At 57.3% G+C, this 17,142-nt stretch overlaps 6 protein-coding genes across 6 annotated transcripts; 5 read left to right on the top strand and 1 right to left on the bottom strand.

Annotated features, from left to right (window-relative positions):
• Nucleotides 1–81: 81 nt before the first annotated feature.
• C8Q71DRAFT_699817 (mRNA transport regulator 3) lies at nt 82–1,135 on the top strand (the record flags this gene model as incomplete). The annotated part of the gene is made up of 5 exons (XM_047920088.1): nt 82–226; nt 283–361; nt 417–525; nt 575–790; nt 842–1,135. The coding sequence occupies 5 exons, from the start codon at nt 82–84 to the stop codon at nt 1,133–1,135; spliced, it is 843 nt and encodes a 280-aa protein (XP_047783662.1).
• A 368-nt stretch (nt 1,136–1,503) lies between these two features.
• On the top strand, nt 1,504–4,234 carry C8Q71DRAFT_211936 (L-methionine transporter). Its single transcript, XM_047917048.1, has 14 exons — nt 1,504–1,988; nt 2,043–2,085; nt 2,143–2,363; nt 2,419–2,624; nt 2,680–2,691; nt 2,749–2,982; nt 3,036–3,083; nt 3,135–3,252; nt 3,310–3,524; nt 3,576–3,622; nt 3,680–3,722; nt 3,776–3,839; nt 3,897–3,965; nt 4,021–4,234. Exons 1-14 carry the CDS (start codon nt 1,679–1,681, stop codon nt 4,146–4,148), a joined length of 1,758 nt encoding a protein of 585 aa, XP_047783661.1. The 5' UTR covers nt 1,504–1,678; the 3' UTR covers nt 4,149–4,234.
• Nucleotides 4,235–4,906: 672 nt separating this feature from the next.
• Nucleotides 4,907–5,308, top strand: C8Q71DRAFT_853154 (copper chaperone taha; the record flags this gene model as incomplete). The annotated part of the gene is made up of 4 exons (XM_047926907.1): nt 4,907–4,939; nt 5,002–5,062; nt 5,119–5,228; nt 5,282–5,308. The coding sequence occupies 4 exons, from the start codon at nt 4,907–4,909 to the stop codon at nt 5,306–5,308; spliced, it is 231 nt and encodes a 76-aa protein (XP_047783660.1).
• Nucleotides 5,309–5,590: 282 nt separating this feature from the next.
• C8Q71DRAFT_212318 (ferric reductase like transmembrane component-domain-containing protein) lies at nt 5,591–9,347 on the top strand. Its single transcript, XM_047917049.1, has 4 exons — nt 5,591–6,839; nt 6,891–7,926; nt 7,992–9,080; nt 9,137–9,347. Exons 1-4 carry the CDS (start codon nt 6,030–6,032, stop codon nt 9,262–9,264), a joined length of 3,063 nt encoding a protein of 1,020 aa, XP_047783659.1. The 5' UTR covers nt 5,591–6,029; the 3' UTR covers nt 9,265–9,347.
• Nucleotides 9,348–9,708: 361 nt separating this feature from the next.
• On the top strand, nt 9,709–12,133 carry C8Q71DRAFT_853152 (N2,N2-dimethylguanosine tRNA methyltransferase; the record flags this gene model as incomplete). The annotated part of the gene is made up of 13 exons (XM_047926906.1): nt 9,709–9,970; nt 10,041–10,180; nt 10,236–10,324; nt 10,374–10,547; nt 10,596–10,711; nt 10,765–10,828; nt 10,884–10,935; nt 10,992–11,140; nt 11,195–11,366; nt 11,414–11,548; nt 11,598–11,680; nt 11,730–11,915; nt 11,968–12,133. The coding sequence occupies 13 exons, from the start codon at nt 9,709–9,711 to the stop codon at nt 12,131–12,133; spliced, it is 1,788 nt and encodes a 595-aa protein (XP_047783658.1).
• Nucleotides 12,134–12,263: 130 nt separating this feature from the next.
• C8Q71DRAFT_876619 (Pkinase-domain-containing protein) lies at nt 12,264–16,137 on the bottom strand (the record flags this gene model as incomplete). Its single annotated transcript, XM_047928413.1, has 5 exons — nt 12,264–12,476; nt 12,537–12,727; nt 12,784–13,041; nt 13,097–13,327; nt 13,386–16,137. 5 exons carry the CDS (start codon nt 16,135–16,137, stop codon nt 12,315–12,317), a joined length of 3,594 nt encoding a protein of 1,197 aa, XP_047783657.1. The 3' UTR covers nt 12,264–12,314.
• Between the last annotated feature and the right edge of the window lie 1,005 nt (nt 16,138–17,142).

The following is a 17,142-nucleotide window of genomic DNA, read 5'->3' as shown; positions in this document are numbered from 1 at the left end:
GCTCTTGTCTGCAGCGTTTGCCTTCAAGCTTCAAGTGTTTAGACCACCTCACAGCTCCCCGTTTATCCCTCGTCGCTCGCCATGCAAAGCAACTTCGATCGAAGACGTATCAATGGACCCGAAGAAAGCTTCCCTCCAGTCTATGACCACGAAGAGGAGGCCGAGTCTTCATGGAAGCCCGGCCAGTCGCGTCAAGGGCGGGCAGCAGGAGATATTCGACCTATATGTATGGTAGCTATCATGACATACCACTCGCAATACTCATTCTTTCGTTCCCCTCAGTCTTGAAGGCAGGACTTATCAGTCAGGCAAATGGGTCTGCATACATTGAGACGGAACACACGAAGATCGCTTGCGCAGTGTCAGTTATTACCGGCCGCATGTTTCCTTCACTATGTGTTCTGACAATGTCCTAGTTATGGACCTCGACAATCCAAGACTACTGTGTACAATGAGAATGGACGATTGAACGTTGAGGTCAAATTCGCACCCTTCTCTTGTACTCGTAGAAGAGCGCCAATACGCGTGAGTCCACTCACCATTCTTTTTGACGCAGAGCTGGAGCCTTCTGCAGGATGCAGAAGATAGATCACTGGCAGTCCAAATACAGCAGGCACTGCTGCCCGCTGTTAGATTGGAGCTTCTTCCAAAGTCTACAATAGACATCTTTCTCACCGTCATCGAGAATGACGGTATCGAAGGGTGCATTGCATCCGGCTCGGTCGCTGCGAGCGCTGCGTTGGCGGACGCTGGCATAGAGATGCTCGGCCTAGTCATGGCTTGCTCTGCAGTAAGTATTATAGCTTTGCTCAGGATAACGCCCGTCTCTAACGCATTGTAGTCGACCGTTGGGGAAGAGATATGGTTAGATCCTACAGCGCAGGAGGCTCAAAATGCCTCTGGCAGTCTCATTGTTGCTGGGATGCCTGCCCTCGGCACTCTTACGAATGTTTGGCAATCGGGACGACTGGCGCCTATACGAGTCTTGCAGGTCAGCTCCGTGCACGCTACAGACGATCGTATACTACGAGCTCATATAAACCATTCCCAGGGTATGGAAGCTTGTCAAGAACGGTTCGTAGACATCCACACGATAGTCGCACAGGCATTACTCGACAACGCACATAATACATGACGACCATGTTTTCGAGCACACCGTCACGATGATCTCGCCTTTTATGAGGTCGTACAAGTGAAGTTTCCCTCTTCGACTTGGCGCCGATTGATGGTTCATAGCTGAGCTTGAGCTGAGCACACGAGGAAGTCCCTGCCAGTCGCCGTGAGGGGCGTTTGCTGCGTTTGTTTCGCTCCTATCACCATTGACATCCTGGGTCAGGATCGTCGCCTTTTCCGTCCGCCCATGCATACACCCTGCCTTGCACGTAAGAGCCTGGTTTGTTACGGTGATGCGCCGCAGAGGGGGCGCGAAGTGTGGTACTTAAAGGTTGTCCTCGGACACGTGGGCATGGCTTCGATCGCCGTGTAATAACTTAGACGCCTGCTGTTCGGGCAACTGAGACGAAACGGAACACAAACTGTCTATGGTGCAGCTAGCCTCGTTGTAGTTGATCTTCGTCCACTCCCCTCCACCGCACATCCCTCGCTGTAGATTATAGGCCCACGAACTTGCCACGACTGCGGCACTGCATTCGCCGAAGTGCTGACCTCGTCCGATTCTATGAACCCGTCGTCCCCCACGCCTCTGTTCGATGCCCTGAAATCCCCATCCAGTCCGCACATCTCCAGCTCAAGCTATAAGCTGGCAGGGCGCTCGCCAAGAGCCTCGCAAGACTCAGACGACTCCTTGCGAGAGCTCGAGTACTCCGAAGGTCCATTACTTGCAGACGGACCGATCTCCTCGCGCGCACGGTCGTACTCCATTAGCGGGTTCGACTTCCAAGCCGACCTTTTACCACTCACAGCGAGTCTCAGTGAACCTGATACGCATCGTGGAGAGTCGCATCCCAAAAATCTCAGTTTAGCGAGTGGTGCGTGGCATAACGGATTCGACGAGACATGGTGGCTGAACCGGTTGGACGCAGGCATTGCACTCATCGTTGGGCTGCAAATTGGCTCCGGCATCTTGTGAGCATGCAACTGAACACTGTCATGTCTGTGCCTGATGCCTGACCCCGCCGGCAGCTCGTCACCCGGTGTAGTGGTCGCGAATACGCATAGTGTCGGTGCAAGTCTTGTTGTATGGCTAGCCGCGGGTCTTCTGGGATGGACTGGAGCAAGCAGCTTTGCGGAGCTTGGGTCGTCGATACCGGTGAACGGAGGTGCGCAGGCATATCTCCAATACGCATACGGCCCTCTCGTCGCATACCTATTCGCGTGGACAGCAATCATTGCACTGAGACCAGGTTCGTCCTCCCTCATTTCACAGGATGTATGCATTGCTTCATAGAGGGACTCCAGGAGGCAATGCTGTTATCAGCCTCATCTTCGCCGAATACATGAACCGGCTCTTCTTCCACACCGCAAAGGCTGAGGTATCGCCGGATGACATTCCTCAGTGGGCCATCAAACTCACTGCAGTTGCGGCAGTCCTTGTGGTGTCCGTACTATGTGTGGCTACACCTAATCTGGGCCCACGGACAGCTATAGTGTTCACGACCGTCAAAGTGAGGCGTCTCTGTCAGTACGTGTCGTGTGCGACCTCACCCCTCATCCATACAGGTAGCCGCATTAGTGCGTAGAGACAAGGATACACTCCTTACATGCCTTCGCTGATCCCTGACTCTACAGCTCTCTATCACTATCCTAGGGATCATCCAGTTGGCTAGAGGTCGTGCATCGACTTCGCTCACCGAACCGCTCTTCGCCGGCTCGAGCACCAGCCCTTCATCCTATGCGCTCGCGCTGTACTCCGGTCTCTGGGCATTTGATGGCTGGGACCAAGCTAACTATGTTGGTGGAGAGATGAAGAACGCTGAGAAGAATATACCTCGCGCGATCCACACGAGTATGATTATCGTCACAGTGAGTCTTGTGCCCATGGCCTATGCAGGCAATGTATTGAGAGTCGCATGTAGCTGTTGTTCCTGTTGGCCAACCTGTCTTACTTCGTTGTGCTCGACAAGGTACTATCACCTGTTCGCCTGAATTATTGGAGCTGACGGGACTGGGTGCAGAACACCGTAGGACGGAGCAACACAGTCGCGCTCGACTTTGGACGAGCATTATTCGGTCCCGTGGGAGGCGTCCCATTCGCATTGATGGTGGCTATCTCTTGCTTCGGTGCCCTGAACGGTAAAAGTGTCACTACCCGATTGTTGTTGAATTTTGACCTGATGTATCCAACCCCAGGCGCGTCATTCACCGCTTCACGCCTTATCTACGCTGCTGGACGAGAAGGCTACCTACCTGCGATGTTCGGTCGACTCAATAAGCGGCTCGGGACACCCGTGAACGCGATGTGTCTGCAGGTGACACTGACCCTCTTGTTCATCGTCATCGGCGGGGGCTTCCGCTCGCTCATCAACTTCGCGGTCGTGGCCTCATGGGCGTTCTACTTTATCACTGTGCGTACTCGTAGGACCACCTCGGGCTCAATAGCTAAATGCAGCTGGTAGGTTCTCGGGCTGGTGGTTCTACGGATTAAAGAACCGATGCTGGAGCGGTAAGTGCGCTTTCTGCGCGCGGTCCCGAGCACTGTCTGACGCAACGCGCTGTATAGGCCGTACAAGACGTGGATCACCACTCCTTTGATCTTCTGTGCCGTAAGTCGGGAGTCTCTGCCGCGGAGTAGGGCCTGCTTGACACCGAGACATAGGTGTGCCTCTTCTTGCTATGCATGCCGATCATAGCCGCGCCATTAGAAGCAATAGCGGTGCTCGGTACGTTGTGCGGCTTTCTCTGGTCCGATTCTCCGCGGTAATGACATGTCTCGGAAGGTTTCGTGCTCGTGGGCATCCCTGTGTACTACATTACACAGAGGAGTTCAGGGGAATCTGGGCTCGCAGGTGAGTGAATCATGTTCCGGCCCGCGAAGACGCGCTGACCAAGCGACCCGTGCAGGGAGCTTCACGAACCTCTTCTCGCGGCTCCGTGGCAGGCCAGCGCCCGGCGCGGGGTGGGAAGCAGTCGCGACCGAGGGAGATGAGCAAGTCGAGATGGCGGACGCGTTACGGACGTCTCGCTTATGAGATGCGTGCGCATGTGCAGGGGCCGATTGCGAGGATGCTACGTTACTCAGGAGATCTTGAGATGGGCAGTCGCGGAGCGATCGCGCGCCGTGGCCATTCTATGCGCGCGGGGGCCGGGGCCCGTTGCCAGTGGGACGACGCGTGAACGATGCACAGTACAGCTAGGTTATAATGTCGGGGAATTGGGTACACGTAGATTCCGAGCGCAATCCGAGGATGTGGTTGCTGTTCTTCTATCCCATCCGTTCCGTAGTCAGCGGGCCCATATTAATCAGACGTTCAATGAGTGCGGCTGAGGTGCGGCTGCAGCTGGCTGCAGCGATCGCGCTGTGCAAGCCAGGTGCAAGCGGCGCTGCTCCCACAGCAACCTTCTCAGTTGCGAAGCTACCTGATCCCCTGCACACCTCTGCACTCGTCCTGAGGCGCCATTCGTGCGCAATTGGCGCGCGAAATGCCGAGATTACCATCGTAGCAGTATCTGCCCGTTTGGGACAAGTGTGCTACAGATGAGTTGCGTTTCGAGCTTACTCAGCCCGTAGTCAGTTGGCGTAAGCTGCGTGATTTGTGCGGCAACGCCTGACGTGGGCGACGGTATAAGATCGCACAGCGGGGAAGCGCATCTCTCACAACAGCCTTCCCCGTGTACCACCACTACATCACTTGCATCGCCCCCCTCATCGTTGATCAGTAATGTACGGACTCGTCAGACGTCGCGCAGATAGGTTGGCTGACTGTGCGGTCGAACCAGATTACTCGAGATGGCCTCGCACACCTACAAGTTCGACGTCAAGGTGCGCAGAGTCTTTAGCTGATCCGAGAGTAGGATCTGAGGCGAGGTACATGGCGAATATAGATGACCTGTGGCGGTTGCTCGGGTGCCGTCGATAGGGCGTTGAAGAAGGCGAAGGCGGACGGTACGTCCCTATGAATAGAGATGTGTTTGTGTGCTTACCGCTCGCATCCTCGCCAGGTCAAGAAATCGACTCGTGGGACATTAGCCTTGAGAAGCAGGAAGTCATCGTGAAGGGTGCGGTCCCGTACGACACCGTCCTCGAGAAAATCAAGAAGACGGGCAAGGAGGTACGATTGCGTGCATTGTCGGCCGTGTCGTGTAGACTGATATGCTCGGGCAGGTTCGCTCGGGAGAGACCGTCGAGTAACTGCATTCAGGCATCGCGTCGCCGCACAGATAGTAGCTTGTACGTTGTGTATTAGGATACGAAACTAGAAAGCAGTGTTCCTGGATGCGTTGCATGTGTGCCAAGGTACCTGAATGGGCACATCGCCTGAGCCGTCGGCAGGTCCTGGGCGCAGCCTGGGCGTGCTTGGATATGGCTGAGATCTGAGATTGCTGCGGGAGGCGTCGAGCGCACCGCTGCCGCCTCGCTGCGGGCGGCGATGAGGGGGGAACAGACGGTGACGAGGCGGGAACAGACAGCGACGGGCGTGAATTTGACGAGAGGCCGGATGATCTGGGTGGGATCTCGGAAGAGGGAGACCGGCGACAGGTGCGCGCCTGTGGCGGGTGGCACACCTTAACGGGAGCCGTACACCGACGTCTACGCGAATACGTGCAGAGGGAAGCAGATGTGTCCTCTCTCTCGTTGAATTTCCCTCCTCTCTCTCATGCCGGCCGCCGGCTCTCCCTCCCCGTATAATATCTCCAGCCTATTCTCCTCACCGCCCCCGCCCGCCGCCTGCGCCTTAGCGACCTCTGCACGCTGTCTGCACGCCCAGACCCCCTCGCACTCGCGCCTGGACCCCTCTACGCACATAGTCCATCCCGGCAAACTGTACTTGGCTCCCGGGTGGTTCCAAGACGTACCACCAGCCCGTCCGAACATATAGAGCGCAGGCAGACCCAGCGCGCCGCCAGACTCCATGGCTACGCTCAGCACGACCTCCCTGACCCCGAACCCAACCACTCCGTACTTTGCAGACGACCGGGAATGGATCACCGCCTACCTCACCATCCACGTGCTAACCAAGAACAGCATGGCATATGCCTTCGTTCTGTGGACCGCCTTCGCCGCCGTTGTCGTGCTGTACGCCGCCTTCCATCTCACTGGTATCCGCGGGGGTTGGCTCGGCGCCCTCTGGAGCAAGTGGGCACTGCGCCGGAGGACATGGAGGAAGAAGCATGCTCTTAAGCTTGCCCAGCAGAGAGGCCAACCACATAGCCAGCCCCTCCCCCTTCCGTCCAACGCCCAAATCCTCACGCTCACTTTTCTTGTCTGCGCTACGCTGGCTGTATCATTTGTCGGGCCCGACTACTTCGCTCCGGGCTCTAATCTCCTCAACGTGCACAACACCACTTCCGTGCTTGTAGCCAGGGCTACTACGCTCGATCTCAGTGCCCTGACGAAGTACCAACCTGCCTATACCATCCGCAAGGCGTGGTGGACGTCTGGCAACAGGACGGGTGTCATTGCTTTCGCGCTGTTCCCTCTGTGTGTCCTTCTCGCTCTCAAGAGACCCCCGTTCGCCATCCTCTCGCTGCCGTTTGTCCTGCACATCCACTTCGACAAGCTCGCCTGGCTACACAAATGGATCGGCCGTCTCATCTGGTTCTGCTCTGCGATGCACGTCGCTCTCTGGAGCGTGCAGTTGATTCTCGAGCACAGGCCGAGCACCGGCAAGATTGTCTACACTTACGCATGGGGCTACACCAACTTCATCTACGGCTGGATTGTGAGTGCCTAATTTTGGAACCGGTTCGCAGCGGTTGCTGAGCGTGCGCAGGCGTTCGGGGTAATGACCTTGCTTGTATTCTCCTCATTTCGACCGATCCGACGACTGCATTACGAAATCTTCTATGGCCTTCACGTCCTCCTCGTCCCGCTCACGCTCATCTTCAGCGCGCTGCACCACCCGCCGGTGTGGTGGTGGTGCTGGGGCGCGCTGGCGGTGTGGGTGGGCGAGCGGGCGTGGAGGTTCGTGTGGTGGCTGAACACAAATGGCTACTTGGATGCTATTCTGGGACCCGCACCCACCAAGACGCTCGCACAACCGCCCGTCCGTGCGCCTCTCCCGCCCGAGCAGCTGGAAATGGCCCGCCTCGGCTCCCCGCTCTCCCCGCACCCTCTCCTCCACCAGAGCTATCCGAACTCGCCCGCGAGTCACGCCATGAGGCTCGGCGCAGACATCGCCCTCGCGCGCTCCGCGAAGCTCTCGTTCGGCGCGTCAGGCAGGTATGTCCCACCCGCAGGCTTCGCGCACGCCGAACTCCTCCCTGGGCGCACAATCCGCCTCCGGCTTATCACCCCGGGGTACTTGCCTTGGGCGCCTGGACAACACTTCCTCGTCCAGTGCCCTGCTATATCCCGCCTAACGACACATCCCTTTACAAATGCCACTATTTGCGACCAGGAGGCGCCGAACGAGGAGGGTCGGGAACTCGTCTTCCTCATCCGCGCGAAGAACGGGTGGACCAAGCATCTTTGGGACGCGGTCGCGACGATGATCGCTCGCGGGCAGAACCATACGCCTGGCGTGCAACTGCCCGTGAACACAATCGCGCCACCAAGAGGCGTGCTTCTCCGGACGTTCGTCGACGGCCCCTGCGGGTCAGCAGCGAGGGCGCGCTGGGGCGAGTACTCGACAGTGCTCCTCATCGCGGGCGGGTCTGGTGTCAGCTTCGCGTTGTCGGTGCTGCAGTTCATGACGCTTTGCATGTCCGGCCGGGACGGGCAGTATCTGGGCGGCAAGAAGGGTGGCTGGGGCCAGCCCAGCTTCAAGACGAAACGTGTCCGCTTCGTATGGCTCGTACGCGAATTCGGTACGTCTTAGCCCCGATCGTCATCGGTAGTACGCAGGGCTGACATCCGCGCCGGCGCTGCATAGGTCACATACAGTGGTGTGCTACACTGTTGCGTCGCTGCATGACGATGATACCTGCGCCTGAGCTTCAGGTCGACATCTTCGTCACGAATATCAAGGCTCGCCCGAAGCAGCAGCCACAGCCAGCGCTACACCGCGTGCCGTCCGACAACGACGTCCTTGCCCCGCCCGCGCCTCGGTTTGCGCGCCAGACACACCTTTCGCCGAACGAGCGTCCCGCGTCGGTCGCGTCTGTTGACAGCGACTACGAGTCGGACCCGGAGAGCTGTGTGGACCTCAGCTACTACACGGGCGAGTTTCATGAGGAGAATGGCGAGTTGGGGCATGAGGAACATGTGCTTGACCTGACGAACTTCGAGGGTGACGACGACACGGCGATGCCGGGTGAGACGCAATTCAACCAGTCGGTCAAGCGGGAGGGCAGGCTGCGAAGAGCAGCGTCGCAGCGGGCTGCTGGCCTCTTGAAGTCGAAGAAGAAGAAGCGCGATAGCCGGAACGACCACTATCCACCGATGCAAGCGCAAGGCTCCTCAGTCCGTCTTGTCGACCGGAATCCCAGCGACGATATGTCTCTTAATTTCGCACAGGAACAACGTCGAGACACACTGCATCCCATCCATACCGACGTCGATACACTATCGCCAGCGAAGTCACCAACATCCGCACTACCCTATTCCCCGATATCACCATTGTCCATGCAATCACCGCACTCAACACTCGTCCCCAGCTCCTCGACCAGCACCCTCCAAGGCTTCTCGGACTCGCCCACGCCCACGCACAATCCAAAGCGGTCGTCAGAGGTAAGCATGAGTGTGCCCGGTCCGTCTGGTGCATCCGGACACGTAATGACGCGTACACTTTCGAATGCTTCGCAGATGAGCGCGTGGTCCGAGGCGGGCAGCCTCGCGGCGCTGATCAGCGAGGTGGACGTGCCGCGCAGCAAGAGCGGCGAGCATATCAAGCTCGAGCTGGATGAGCAGGAGATGCAGGATGTCGGCTTGCTGGCGGAGCACGCGCGCCCCGGGAAGCCGAAGCTGGATAGGATATTGGCGGATGAGGTGCAGCAGGCTAAGGGTGCGATTGTGGTTGGATGTGAGTTGTTGTGCTACGTGCGCGACAAAGTTTCATTGCTGACAAGACGTGCGCAGGTTGTGGGCCTGTAACGCTCAATGCCGTCGTGCGTAAGATCATCGCGGCACAGATCGACCCTGGTCGGATACGCCGGGGAGACATGAGCGGGTACATCACGTTGATCTCGGAGGACTTTGATTACTAGTACCTCGCCCGTTCGCCTTGCCTTCGCCGACCTTATTTCTAGCCGTCGCTCGGCGGGCCCCTTCAACCATTACATATGTTTATTGTCAGTCCTTCGTCGTCGCTACTACATATGCCATGGACTCCTACACATACTGTATCTCTACTGCATTTTTATCCGTAGACTATGGATTTTTGTTCATTTTGGTCTGTGAGGAGATGGACGGAAAGTGCGCAACGCATGTTTGATGAGCGCAGGCGGAGCCTGTGTGCCGATCGCGTCGCGTCGCGTCGATGGACGAAGACAGAGTCCCTGCGTCACGCGCCAACGCGTCAAATCCTTGCCAGCATGTCAGTGGCTTTGAGAGGCATCGATACTCTCCTTCGCGGACCCAGGCTCCCTCCTCTCTCTGCTCATCTCCGTACTGGTAGAGGTTACTGCTTCCATCGACGGCCTTGCTCAAATATGGCCACTGCATCTGAGCCAGAGCAGATCACCATACCGGAAGGGTACACACTCCACACCGAAAATACCACCCGTATCCTTCTTCCGCCGGGGAACCAGGCGTTCCTGAACCCCGTCCAGGAATTCAATCGGGACCTGAGCGTCGCGTGCATCCGCACATGGAGCGAGCTGCTGAATGAAGAGAAGGAGGCGAAATGGAGGCAAACCCAGGAGAGGCGGGCGAAGAAGGCGGAGCGTGGGCCGAAGGCGAAACGGGTGAAAAGTGAGTCTGGGATATTGTGTGGTGCTGGATGTTACTTGGTTTGCTGGTTTGCTGAGACGGAGCTGCTTAGCGGAGGAAGGCGCTGCAGCCGTTGCGCCGGCAGCTGGAAGTGCACAAGAGGCTGCGGGCGAGGGTTCGGTGAAGCTTGAGGACACAGCGCCTGCTACTGCAGAGCCCGTCGCTGGGCCCAGCACGAAGAAGCAGCCGGAGGTATGCACACTCATCCTCCAGTGATTAACTGATTTTAAGACTGCGTGAACTACAGTACCAGCCTTACAGAAGCGTGATCCTCGAGGCACTGTCAGCAACAGGGCTGCGCTCCATTCGCTATGCGAAGGAGATCCCACTTGTCAAGTATGCAGGTCCCCACGCCTAGTCGCCAATTGCTGATTGGGCGTGACAGATACGTCATAGCGAACGACCTCTCGCCCTCCGCGGTCGAAGCTATGAAGCGCAATGTGGAACTCAATGGGCTCGCAGCACCAGAACCTACAAAAAGCGAGACCCCGGGTAAACGTGAAAACGGTCCTGCGAAGCCTCAACTGGGAAGGGTCAGAGTTAACCAGTCGGACGCTTGGTATGCACGGTCCGCTCCGTCGAAAGGAAGCCGTCTGACATGCATTAGTGCCTTGATGTACAACTACCGAACTGAGAGGAACCGTGTCGACGTGCTGGACCTGGATCCGTATGGGACTGCTGCACCGTTCATCGATGCCGGCATACAATGCGTCCAAGACGGAGGTTACCCATTCACAGGTCTCTCATCAAGCGAATACACTGACATGCTATCGTAGGTCTTCTCTGTGTGACATGCACAGATCTCTCTGTCCTTGCAACCGTGAACTATCCGGAGAAGTGGTGGGTTGGTCTCAATCCATACATTTATCTAGTCTGACCTCTGCACTACTTACAGCTTCTCGAACTACGGCGGCTTGCCCGTCAAGGCACAGTACTGCCACGAAGCGGTATGTTCGCTTTTGCTGTTGTATTCAATTGCCTTTTCTTACCCGTAAGTCACAAGGCCCTTCGACTCGTGCTTCACTCTCTGTCGACGTCTGCATCGAGATACGGTCGGTATATCCAGCCCGTACTCTCTCTGTCCATCGATTTCTACGTGCGCATATTCGTGCGCATCTTCTCAGCACCGATTGAGGTTAAGAAGGCCTTCAGGTGGGTAGATCACGCTATTCGAGGGCTAGAGTAATCTTCATCATTGCTCGGCAGTAAGACAGCAACATACTACATCTGCTCAGGTTGTCAGCACTGGTACGAGCAACCCCTCGGGAGGATTGTCGAGAATGTCCACCAGCCTAGCGGCAACGTCAACTTGCAGTTCAAGGCACACACCGGACCTCCAGTTGCTAACAACTGTCCAGAATGCAACTCAAAGCTGCATGTATGTGCAATTACTACGCTGTCACGCAGTGTGCTCAGCTATTGTAGATAGCAGGGCCGATGTGGTCGGGTGCTATCCACGATCCTAGCTTCATCGGGAGGGTGCTGGACCATGTCGACGCGAGTTCCTCCAGCTATGGCACCTCTACCCGTATGAAGGGCATGCTCACCGTGGCGAAGGAGGTTGGTTCCCGATATCATTGACGCAACCAACGCCCTGAATGCCCCATAGGAACTCACGCAACCATTCTACTTCACTCCGTCAGTAATTGCTGGGCACTTCCATTGCGTATGTCCACCGTTGGACGGGATGTCGTGGGTTGCATTGTCCGCGCCTCGATTCACCTACTCAACTATCTACCAGGTCCGCGCTACTCCATGCTGGGCATAAAGTTTCACGATCGCATGCTTGCCCCGGCTCCCTCAAGACGTCAGCGACCCTCGCGGACGTACATGACGTCTTCCGTTCCTGGATCAAGAAAAATCCTGTCCGGATGGACAAAATCTCACCGAATTCGCCTGCGATCCACCTGCTGAGCAAGGAGCCCAAGTACGTCATGTCCCATTGGGTTTCTGATATGACGTTGATTGTACGGTGGCAGAGCGGAGGCGAACTTCAAGCATCATCCGCAATCGGTCACATCATCATCCAAGGTCAAGATTGTCCGGTACCAAAACAACCCGACAGCGCACTGGGGCCCCGGGAAAAAAGCGGGTACGGGGCCTGCTCCGACAGGAAAGAGGAAACGAGAAGGCGACGACGAATAATCATATTGAGATGCGGTAATGCAGCAACAGCAGAAAACACAATGTACGTAGGGCAAAGTATCTGTGCAAAGCATATATAGTCCCCATGTCACACACTGGAACACTACGCGGGCGTGTACAAACGAGCAGACAAGAGCGAGCGGGATGAGAGGAGCGATGGGACGATACAGTCATATACTGGTCAATGGCCGAGCGGCAGCGGTTGATTCGCGATCCAGGGATGTTTCAGCAGTGCGGCAGCAGACGGGCGGGCCTCGTGGTTTAGTTCGAAAGTCGTCTGGAGGAAGCTCTCAGCCTCGGGCGAGATATCCGCAGGGATGGTCGGTTTGGCGGAAGACCCGATCTGTGATGAGCGAAGTGAACATGAGACGTGCATGGAACGGAAGAGTGCTCGGCAGCCCACCTTGAAGATAGCCTGCATCTGTGTGAGCTGTGCCCAAGGATGTTCGCCTGTCAGCATCTCGACAACGAGACAACCGACACTCCAGATGTCAGCTTTCTGCGTGTAAGCAGTCTGCTTGACCACTTCTGGTGCCATCCAGAACACGGAACCTTGCAAGGAGGGCCGGTGTGCTCGGTGACCTGGGAGAAGATCTGACGCGCACACCGATCAGTCCACAACGTCACAAGAAGGCGACTCTGCCACTCACTGTCCTCGACTTTCTTGGAGATGCCGAAATCAGAAATCTTGATACCCCCCTTGTTATCTACAAGCATGTTGGCACCTTTGATATCACGGTGGATAATATCTCGCTCATGTAGATAGTTGAGGCCAAGGAGAATCTGCCGGACCCAATTGCGCACAAGCGGCTCCTCGAACGCGCCATAATTCCGAAGGAGAGAAGTGACAGATCCGCCAGGGACGTACTCGAGGAAAATATTTAGATGATCATCGTCCATGCAAGAGGCTAGCCCGCCGGAACCATCAGTGGCATGGCATCCCATGAGTAAACGGCAACGTACATAAATATTGCACAATGTTCTCATGCTGCAGCTCTTGCAGGAGTTCAATCTCGCGTTCGAGAGCACTCAGCATGCTCTTTTTGCGCTCTTCGTTCGGTGCAGAGCCAGTCGGAAGCTCGACTTGCTTCACCGCCATGAGTAAGCCTGTGGAAGCGTCCATGCCGAGGTAGACCTTGCCGAAGGACCCCGCGCCAATCAGGGCCCCCTTGATCCACTTGATGGTCCTCTCACCTGGAACGAAGGATAGTACAGTCAGCTCAACGTCGAATAAAAGAGACAAAGGACATACGACCAGCGGAAATTGTCGTCTTCCCAGTCTCTTCCTCGTCGCTCAGCGCCGCGTTATTCTCCATCGTCCCATCGTCTTCAGACTCAATCTCTTCTTCCTCTTCCTCCTCGTCCTCTTCTTCCTCCTCGTCCTCATCCTCGTCCATGATGCTCTTTTTCTCCGCGTCGTCCTCGGCGTCCACTTGAGTCCACTCATCCGAGCCACTGTCAGGCTGAAGAGTGCTCTGACGTCGACTCTCAACAGAGGCAGTGATCTCATCGACTGTCATGAGACTTGCGGTGTCGGAGCGATCCCGCTTGCTTCGCAGCTCTGTAATATAGCTCATCCGCTTGGACGCGGTCGAGAGCGTTCTTGACTGGCGTCGGTTTTCTGGCAGAGGAGTGTCAAGATTCAACGACTCTGACAAGGACTCGGAGGGGAAGTCAACCGGGGGAAGGATATGAGGGCTGGACAGCCGTTTGTACGAGTCGTCCGTTTCCAGGTCGAATGAACTGCCATCGTCCGTCGACAATGACAGGCGAGGGGGTATGTTGCGTTGCTTGGTCTCCGGGGCCGGAGGGACAGGAGGGGGAGGCGAATGCGACCTATCTGGGATAACAGGAGAAGCACTCGCCACGGACAGCCTCGCGGATCCGCGCTGCGATCCCAGGGTACTGACGCTAAACCGCGACTCTGGCGGCGCATTCCAGGACGCTACGCTGTCACGTTTGTACGGCACGCCCGCACGCATCATGCTCTGCCGCCTTGTGCGCTCGAGCACCTTCTTGTCTGCGTTCGGGAAGTACTCCGGCAAATGCGTCGTGATGAGCTCGCTGGGCGGACGCTGCCCGAAGAAGTTGCGTAACTTGTTCGCTGGACGACGCGCACTGGCGGGTGTCTCGCTGGGACTCTGCGCTGGGGCCGATGTCGAGGCCGCCAGCTCAAGGGCCTTCTCGGGGTAGGGGACCCCCAGCCCGCTGAGGATGCTGATGGAGCTTGCACGCTTGGTAGCTTTCGTAGACATGGGCATGCGGTTAGGCGTAAGGAGGTCATCGTCACTACTCCGCGCACCGATGGCGGGACTGCCTGATCTCGGTGACGGGGATTTTGAATAACTTCTCCTCCCGATCGGCCGAACAATCAAGCCATTCTCGCGGGACGGGTCATCCGGAGGCGCATGGCATATCGAGAGTAACTGTGCCTCAGTCAAAGGCGAACCTGTACTGAAGTTGGTACCGGTAGCGACAACCAAAGCTTGAGACATACCAGAGACATCTTCACCGCTGTTCAAGTACACACCCCAACCTTCGACACTCAACCCTCCGTCCTCTGTCTCGACACGGTCAGTTCCACTCTCGCCATCCCCTCGCGAACCCAGCTTGTTGAACTTCTTCAACGCCTTGATGAGCATCTCAACGCCTCCTGCACAGTCAGCAACATTGATCGTCGCAGATTTGCCCTCGCCTGGTAGCGTGAACTTGACCAATTTGCGCCTGAGATCATCAAGAGACGGTGTGCTATGCGACGCATTGTTCTGAGGCGTGTTCGGCCGCATAGGCCCAATGATCCCGTTCCTGTTATATGGTCCTGTAGGGGGAGATGGTGTGCCCGATACCGCGTTGCTACGCCCGGGAGCAGAGGATTCAGAGATAGGTGATAGTCCAGCCTGGGTACCATTCGCAGCGTACGGATGTGTATTGCTTCCTGTCGATGGCCGGGGAGGAAGCTTCAGGGGCGGGGCAGGTGGTGGGTTATTGAGCGAGCCACTGCGATTATGGGCGTTGTTCTGGGCGTTGCTACGGTTCGACTGTGATATCGTAGGGAATGGCAGCTGCGGGGACTGAGACCGAAGAGGCGTTCGAGCGCCCTGTGATCCTGACGTCGGTGTGAGCAGGTTATTCGTATGCGGCGAGTACGGGGAGCCATCAGGTTGGATGGGTGTGCGTCGACCAGACAACACACTTGGTGGCAGCTGCAGGTTGTGCGGTGTCCGCGGGTTGGGCGGCAGTGGCGGTTGACCGCGGGGCGGAGGCGGTAGTGGCGGCAGATTAGAGCGGACACTATGCGAGGTGGTAGGAGTGCTATGCGTAGAGGAGCCGCTGCCGGGCTGCTGCGGCAAGGGTCGGATGCCATTCACATACCGCGCAGACGTCGAGCTGGCCGCTGGTTGCGTCGATCCCGACGATTCTGAACCGTCGCGAATGATCCTAGGCAGACTCGGGTCAGGCGAGCCCCCCGCAGGCGTGAGGTGCAGCGGAGCGGGCCGCCCGCTGTCAAGGCGGCGATGACCGTGTAGTCTGCCGAGCGCGCCAACGTCGCTGTTCAGGCTGTTGGAACGAGAGAGGTCGGACACCCGCGGGCGGTTCATGATTGATGCGAGTGCAGCATTGGCAGACGAACAGCGTTGCCTGAGGGACTTGACCCCGTTGAGGACGCGCAGGCGGTCGCCGACGCTGGTCATACCCATCTCCTTGAGGGTAACCTGGTCCAGCTCGAGCAAGACATCGCCACGGATGTCATTCGCACTGAAGGTGCTCGCGAGGTGCCCGCACCTGACATCGGAGAGCCAGCGTGCGACCAATGCGTCGTCCCATGTGCCCAAGAAGTCCGAGAAGGACATGCCTGGAGGAGGGTCGAAAGAAGAACCATTGGCGAAGCGGGACTGGCTATGGGAGGAGAAAGTGGGTGAGTTGGGAGACGAAGTCTGCGAGGGTGGCTGCGAGGCGTCGTCGAAGGGCTGGAAAGCGCCATTACCCGCAACGACCGCTGCCATGCTGGTTCAAGTGCAGCACGAGTGGACTGATTGGCCTCTGCAGGTGGACAGAGCGCGGCAGAACTGATCGACGAACTGCTAGCCCCGGCGGGATGGTCGCGTAGTAACCCTTGTGGCGCGTGTCGTCGACGTCAACGCTGGCTACACAGCGCGTGAGGCGGGCTGAGGGCCGTCGGCAGGACGCTGTGAGCAGAAGAAAGGCGAACGAGGGGGAGAAGGGTAAACAAAGGACTGGATGTCGAGGCCAGGGTGAGCGCGACGCCCGCGTTCGCGTGAGAGATGGATCTCCCGCATTGGGCGCGACGCGCTTCAGCCCGTCCACGCCCTGATCCTGATCTCCCCTGGCCTCCCCCCTCATGCTCCTGATCCTCGGACACACTGCTCTTCCAACCACTCAGCGTAGAGCCAGGCCTCAGCTCTGCTTGTCATCGCGGTCGCAGCCTGCGGGGTATTTGCTGGTCTCATACATGCTCTGTGCGACAGAAGCATTCTCGCGCGGTCGTCGCCTCCAACATCATGGTCAGCATGCAACGGCGCTCGACTGATATGAGGAAGCTTCAGATCAGTTAACCAGCCTGCTTCCCGAGCCCGACCGCCGATTGACGAAGCTGGGCGTTGAGGCTGATCACGCGCCACCCACCACTTGTCTTCAGGTTGAACGTAACCTCGAGCTCAGGCGTAATTCTGACTAAATTAGCGTCGAGTCGCCGTCGACTTCTATGGTGCGTGTCGAACTGACAAAACACCTGTGCGTCTGCCAAACAGTCGTCGGATGTCCATATCAGATACAGGACACTTGCAGGACACCATCAATATGAGACAGGTCGCCTCGCTCAAACCGTGATGTTCTATCCGCGCGCACTTGACTCCGGCTGCTAATACAACAGACGAGCACGAAGGCTTGATTCCGCTCGAGAACAGAGCGAGCTGTATCGCAGCGTTCTTGTGCAGTAACTCGTAGTTCAGGCGAGTCTGTTCTCACATTTGTTGTCTGACAACTCATCG

Source organism: Rhodofomes roseus (genome assembly GCF_022264815.1).
Source record: "Rhodofomes roseus strain CIRM-BRFM 1785 chromosome Unknown C8Q71scaffold_2, whole genome shotgun sequence".
NCBI lineage: Eukaryota > Fungi > Basidiomycota > Agaricomycetes > Polyporales > Fomitopsidaceae > Rhodofomes > Rhodofomes roseus.
Note: the sequence above shows the minus strand (reverse complement) of the source record. Positions and strands in the feature narration are given on the sequence as shown.